The sequence below is a fragment of the Morone saxatilis genome, unplaced genomic scaffold, assembly GCF_004916995.1.
Source record: "Morone saxatilis isolate NCDOM2014 unplaced genomic scaffold, NCSU_SB_2.0 Contig9, whole genome shotgun sequence".
NCBI lineage: Eukaryota > Metazoa > Chordata > Actinopteri > Moronidae > Morone > Morone saxatilis.
In genome coordinates this window covers 19,520,492-19,527,062 of record NW_023340268.1, presented here as the reverse complement: position 1 = coordinate 19,527,062, position 6,571 = coordinate 19,520,492, and the positions used below count along the sequence as shown (strand labels likewise).

The following is a 6,571-nucleotide window of genomic DNA, read 5'->3' as shown; positions in this document are numbered from 1 at the left end:
AGTACTTCAATTTTATAGTTTCTTTCTACCACAACACTATGCCTTGTAAAATCTGAATATTGTATATTGCTCTCTGCCTGATGATAAATAATATAACAAGGTTTAATTAAACAGTTTATCCAAGTTGTTTAAGGGCCTTTGTCTGCTTATTATTTATCACACTGACTAAACCTCGAACTGCATGACAGCAGTCAGTCTTTTGCACCACTTACTACTCTTAGAAATGTAGTCAGTAAATGCAACCTGATGGCAGATAATAGGCTCAGTGTTTAATTAATCAGTTGGTGTATAGTGGTCATGCTGAGGTTGAGTACAATTCTGATGAGTGCTGTTGTTTTCCAGGTGAAGTCTCAACAGGCAGAAGTGATACGAATCCTTGACAGTAAAAGCATCCAGTACGAGCTCGTCGACATCTCTGTGGGCGGGGAGCTTCGTGATGAAATGAGAAGCAAAGCGGGGAACCCCACAGCAGTCCCTCCCCAGCTTTTCAATGAAGACCAATACTGTGGGGTGAGGAGAGCACATACACTTGCAACATTATTTAAAAAAACAACAACTCTCCAGCAGTGCAGTCATAAAATCTGCTACTGTATGTTTTTAACTGGAACTTAAAGCTGCAGTAGGTAATTTATACAAAATACTTTGTGTCATATTGGCTTAAACTTTCAACTGTATCCTGACGTAATCATGAGGAAAGGTAATCTGTGAAAAAATTAGGTTCCTCTGGCTCGTCTTTAGTGCTCCTAATGGAATTAGCAAGAATCCACCAGGCCTGAGTGAAAACAACCAATCAGAGCCAAGAAAGATAGATAATTGATTGAGTCTCATTTCCAGGTCATCAAATACTGACTCTTTGGGTCCCAAAGCGCCACTAGGAGCACTTGGAGGAGACAGAGTTTTTTTTTTTCTGTGCTATTTCTTAGAATATAGTAAAAGTTTCAGCAAATATGACTTTAAGTTGCCGGTATATTCGTATCAACTTAAATGACAGCTGCAATAAGAAATATATTTTAGAAATGCTTGGACACTAAAAAATATCCACCAAACATCTGTATTTTTAATATCAAACACTACCTGTAGGCGTGAAAAGTGGGATTTTCACAGTGAACAGTATGAAGACATTCATTGAAATATGTCAAACCACTCTGCACACTGCAGCTTTAGTTACTTTTTCTCTCTTCATATGCTTGTATGTCCAAATGCGAGACTTTCATCCAATATTATTGTTTAAAAACACACAGCCGTTGCTAGCATACTGGTTAATGTTTACATATGTTTCTTACATTTGTCATTTGCTAGTCTGCATATTCACCTTGGTTAAAGGCTACAGAAGTGAACAGCTAACTATGCTAGCAACAAATGGAGCCAGATATTTCCCTCCGGAGGTGACCAAAAACAGAGCTAAAAGAGAGTTAATATATTGGACTTACTCCAAATGAATGCTAATGTTGCTCCATAACTGATGAAAGTGTAAATAAGCAACTGTGTGCTAACAAGTTTGCCATATCAACTTAAAAGATGATAATGTTGGTGTTTTGATACAACTTGTTTCTGCTGACCTCAAGTGACCAACAAAAATCCTAGTGTTGACGCTACATATACCGGTCATCATCAGTGTGCCCAATCAGCATAGGTCATGATTTTGTCTGTTTTTGCAAAAAGACCTTTTTTACAGCAGCCATTTTGACATGAAATAGTAGGGTAAACACAGGTATAATCAATGATACTAATTAAGCTTCCATTCAGGTCAGACACAGTCAGGGGTGCTGCTATTGTGCATGTTTGTCACTGGAAAGGCTCTGCTACACTAAATGGAATAGAGCCTTAATTACTATCATTGGTAACACCTGTGTTTACCCTACTACGTCATGTCAGTGGCTGCTGTGAAAAAGGTTTATTCGGAGACAGGTGTCTGATTTCTGTTTTCTTGTTTGCTGACTGACATTCTTGCTTTCCACAGAACTATGAAATGTTTTCTGAGGCGGTGGAAGCAGATACAGTGGAACAATTTCTGAAACTGGCGTGAGAAGGGCAGAGTGTAGTGGTCCATCTTAACCCCATTCCCCCAAACACCTACCCACCCACCCTGCGCCCTAACGGAGGCCCTTTACCCAGTCTCTCTCTGCACCACCGACAGTGTCCACTCACTTTCAATGCCATAATGAAGAATGCCAAATATCTCGTATTCAACTAATCAGAAGACACACATTCCCCCTACTGCACCATTTGACTCTTTATCAGTCTTAATCTGTTTTGTTTTTATGTGTTTTTTTTCTGTTCTTTCTTTTGATTTCTCTCAGACGTTTCCCCGTCTGACAGACTAGTGTTACTGAGTCCTCCTAGTCCACTAGGAATCAATAGGGTGTCTAAATGTGCTGTAATTAGGTCGACTAATCTTGGCTGCAGCCACATGATCGCTGGAGATTAAACTAATCCACTGGATGACAACATTCAACCCAGAATCTTCCTGATCCTCTGCAGACCAAACACACCATCATCACTCAGTCTTAACTACTTTGTTGTCTTTTTCTGTAGCCTTCAAGTTCCCATGTTTTACATGACTGCACACTCTTTGTACTTCACATGGATGCAAATGCACACGGAAGTAGCAGGACTGTAATGTCCTTAAATCTAATTAATTAAGAATTATAGCAGCTAAAGGACGCCAGAAAACCTTTTGTAATTGTGGTCCATTGGTCACCTTATGCAAGCTACGACAAGAGGGTTGATTCTGAAATGGGAAACCACTAGAGTCCAACGCTATTCCGACCTGCTTTGAGGGGAGTGACGATGACACCAGAGTGGCAAGAAAGTGTGTTTTTGGACAGATATTGAAAATACTTTCATGAAACTAGTACTACACATTAAATTACCCTGTGGCATTTTTGTTTGTTAACAAACAAAAGTTATGTTTACATTCTCAACAAAACACGTTTTCTTGAGATGTTGCGTGCATATCCTTCCTTACATGTGCAACATCGTGCATCAGTTTACATCCATGTTTGCTAGCTTGCAGTCTTCTTCCTCTTTGTCTTTTTGAACACATCGCTACTCTTCACTGCCACCAACTGTTGATCTGAACAATGTGAAACCGGTGGCAGGAGTGTTAAACGCCTGTGTGCACAACACCAACGAAACAGGGATCCGCTCATTCAAACGTTGCTCCATAGCGCTACTAGTGGTGGAAAAGTTGGAGAGAAAGATAACCAGCTGATAAGTTGGTGAAACCTATAGATAATGAAAGGCAGTATAAATAGATTCTGTATTTTGGCAATATTTCCCCTATCGACAGTAACTTTTGAACAAATTTTGATATGGGGACGTGGTTGACAATGAAATCAGTGTACGCTGCCGTCGGCCACAGTGTTTTTTTTTTTTTAATGATACAACCACCAAGGGGAACCTCAGAAATCTGTCAGCAGTCTAAAATGATAAAATCTTGCACAACACCCATTTATAGTTTCAGGAAGTTTAGGGAGCTGTGGGGGTGTTCAGACACTGCAATTGAAACTTACACTCTGTGTAGTTAAAAAAAAAAAAAAGGATTCAGTATTTCTCTACCAAAGTTTTATTCAGAGTGGAAACATTTAGACCTTCGTGTGAAGAAATGGAATTGACAGGAAGCATAACTTAACAAGTAAAATAAATAAACACGAAAAATCCAAATAATCAGACCATTTTACACACTTTTGGCATTTGGTCAACCTTTTTCTAAGAGGGGTAGGTTTCACATGGGATTCGCAACCTCAGTATTTTTGCTAAAATCCTGGCTACGCCCCTGTTGGTGTTTAGTATCAAAACATGTTTAATTTCACTCATTAGGGATGCTATACTGGTCACCAATGGGCCAAACGTATTAAAAGGGTTGGTATACTCCTTTAAAAAATCAGTGGTAAAACATTTCAGTAGTTAGCTGCTTAATTTTAGCATCCAGTGGAGCAAGAGCAGGATGAACACATTTCTTAATGTCACATTTGGTGCCAATGTATATCTATTGCGCTTCTGCAGGTGGATATTCACTGTAGTATTAACACCTTCCTGCCATCTTCCACGTTTTCCATAATCTGTATAACTTGAAAGCTTTGTTCCTCGCACCAATAGGTGCTCTGTATTGTTGACTGACAGGTCAAAAAGACACCAAACATTTAGAAGGAAGAATTTCATGTAGATTGTAAATGATATGACTGGAAAGATGTGAATCTTCTAGGTTTCAACCACGTAGCTTTTCTTTCCTTTGTTTATTTTATGTTACAGTTTCACTGATTGTCCTGGGCATGAAGATGCAGTAATGTGACTATGCACTGAAACCCTGCCTCATTCTGAACACAGACATTAAGGTCAAAGCTGGTGTGTTTGACCTGACTCAGTCTTATTAACCTTGGGGAACACTCACCACATGGGAAAAATGAAGGCTTCACTTATTTGTGCTTTTACGTATGTGCATTCATTCCGTTAAATGATCTCAGTTGAAATATAATGTTCATGTCTTTTTTCTGAAATTGAGAACAACATAGTTTCCCCTGTCAAACCGCCTCAGCTTTCAAGATTGTGTTGTTACGGTTTGGGATCCTAGTAATGACAGCCTTCACACACAATGTTTGTGCACTGTTTTGTAAGTGGATGGTTGTAGATGTTTGCCTGCTATCGATGTATATTCACTATCAACCATATTTTAGACATTCCATGTCTCTCTCTCTGAGCTCCTGCTTTGCTTTTGGACCAATTCCCCTTGGCCAAAAAAAAGAAGAAAATAGGGAATAAAATGCTGTTGTCTTCCAAGAAGATTGTGAAAAGTGATTTATGGGTGAAAAAAAATAAAACAGAGTTGAATCTAACTGTCTGGGTATTTTTTGAATTTGTCTGTGGGACCTACCTAAAAATTTTATTTGAAAAAAGTTTGCTTAAATAGAGTGTACAGAAACTTTGATTTTCTATTCATAGTCCTCATTTGGATGAGGAATCTTACAGGATAGTGTGGGGGCATTCGCTCATCCACAAGAGGATCTGTTATAATTTGCAAGTCAGTGGAATATTCTGATTGCCAGCCTGGTCACACGTAGTACTGACGCTGCTCTGGATCTGCAGTGTCAGCACATTCAAAGCAATATTGCATACTGAACCCTTGTCTATTGGCATTATTATCAATATGTTCTGTATAATGATATAATATGACATTACATTTGTACACACACACACACACACACACACCAAGTTTGTTACCCTTAAATTTAAAGTTTCAAGTAGTTTAATTATGATTGACAAATATGAGGTAATTAATAATGGGGTATGTACATAGTAATACACAATATACAGTACAGTGCACAGTTTATATAGTGAATGAGGGTTGGCTCAGTTGCACTACCCCATTTGTTCTTTAGGCGGAGCTGATGTACTATTAGACTTCCACCTTTGCAGAAGAAGAAGAACAGGAAGAAGCCGACGATAGTCAAGTTAACGGGCTGACTCAAGAAACAAGGATTCGGGCTTCAAAATTGAAGTTAAAAAAAAAAATCGTGTCACGTTTAACACAAAAGTTGCAAATAATAAACATCTTGTGTGGTTACTCTGTAGTATACACATAACTGGATGGAATTATATCGTTGTATCCTCTCCTGGGTACCTGCAATGTTGGCAAAAACTTTTTTTGAGCTAACTAATACTTGATATTTAGAATAGGTTTTCTCACAGCAGGGCCTTATCCAAAATAGGGTTGATGTGGTCTCTAGGAAAACTATTTGTAACATGAATATGATGGTGACTTAGGTAGAGACATTCATTGTTGAGTTCACCAAACTATAGCAGTTAAATTAGCGCCGAACGTTTTATTTTGAAATCGCTCACCGGAAGTTTTGCTGTTGATTGAGTGTTTCAAAACACTGGTCCAAAGAAGGAAGCTGTGAAACTTGACAGGTTAATGCTAAGGTAATGTGAGTAAACGTTATATATTAAATGCATCGCTGTGACAGACTACCAGCGTACTGAGCTGATATGTGCACATATGACCCGTTTATTATGTCAGTCAGCGTTGTTACTGTGTGACCGTCACGAGCAGCCAATTCAAAGGAGCTAAAGCTAAGCTAAGCCAGCTAGCACAAGTGTTTGGAGACGACAGTGATAGCTCAATGTAATCTGTTTCCACTCATAGAAAAGTAGCGAAATGAAAGCTAATGGCGTGAGAGCTTGTGTTATGTTACATACCTCGAGTTCGTCGCCTGTGTCCCCTGTAATAAACCTGTCAGCTGCCACTTTTAGCTGCCTTTGCTCGCTGTTTATGTCCGCAAACACAGCAGCAGGTGTTACTTTGCTGTTCGTCAGAGGTAACGTTGCTTTTAATGCTAATTAGAAACGTCTGTTTTTCACTGTTCAGGAGTCGCCGGGGTCCAGTTGTCCTTCCTGTGTACACCAGAGAATCCAAGCTGCACGTTTTCATTCAAATGTGAGGAGCTGTCAGAGTACACGTAGCACTGAACACAGCTAATGTTTGTTAGTGTTTGTTAACAGACAGTGTTCATGGCACAGCCTATTCACACAAATATAGGACGGTACATTTGAACTAATATCTTCTTTCCCC

At 39.2% G+C, this 6,571-nt stretch overlaps 2 protein-coding genes across 4 annotated transcripts in view; both read left to right on the top strand.

Annotated features, from left to right (window-relative positions):
• The window catches only part of sh3bgrl3 (SH3 domain binding glutamate-rich protein like 3), a 7,446-nt gene extending 2,631 nt beyond the window's left edge, over positions 1-4,815 (top strand). The window contains exons 2-3 of the mRNA XM_035681418.1: positions 343-510; positions 1,961-4,815. Of these exons, the coding sequence (XP_035537311.1) occupies positions 343-510; positions 1,961-2,026 (234 nt within the window). The 3' untranslated portion in view covers positions 2,027-4,815. The remainder of the gene's footprint in view (positions 1-342; positions 511-1,960) is intronic.
• Positions 4,816-5,851: 1,036 nt separating this feature from the next.
• The window catches only part of trappc9 (trafficking protein particle complex 9), a 202,684-nt gene continuing 201,964 nt past the window's right edge, over positions 5,852-6,571 (top strand). For 2 of the 3 annotated variants that reach the window (XM_035681239.1, XM_035681236.1), the window contains exons 1-2: positions 5,852-5,922; positions 6,368-6,436. The gene's annotated coding sequence lies outside the window, so the exon portion shown is untranslated. The remainder of the gene's footprint in view (positions 5,923-6,367; positions 6,437-6,571) is intronic. The other variant, XM_035681238.1, reaches the window with a different exon arrangement.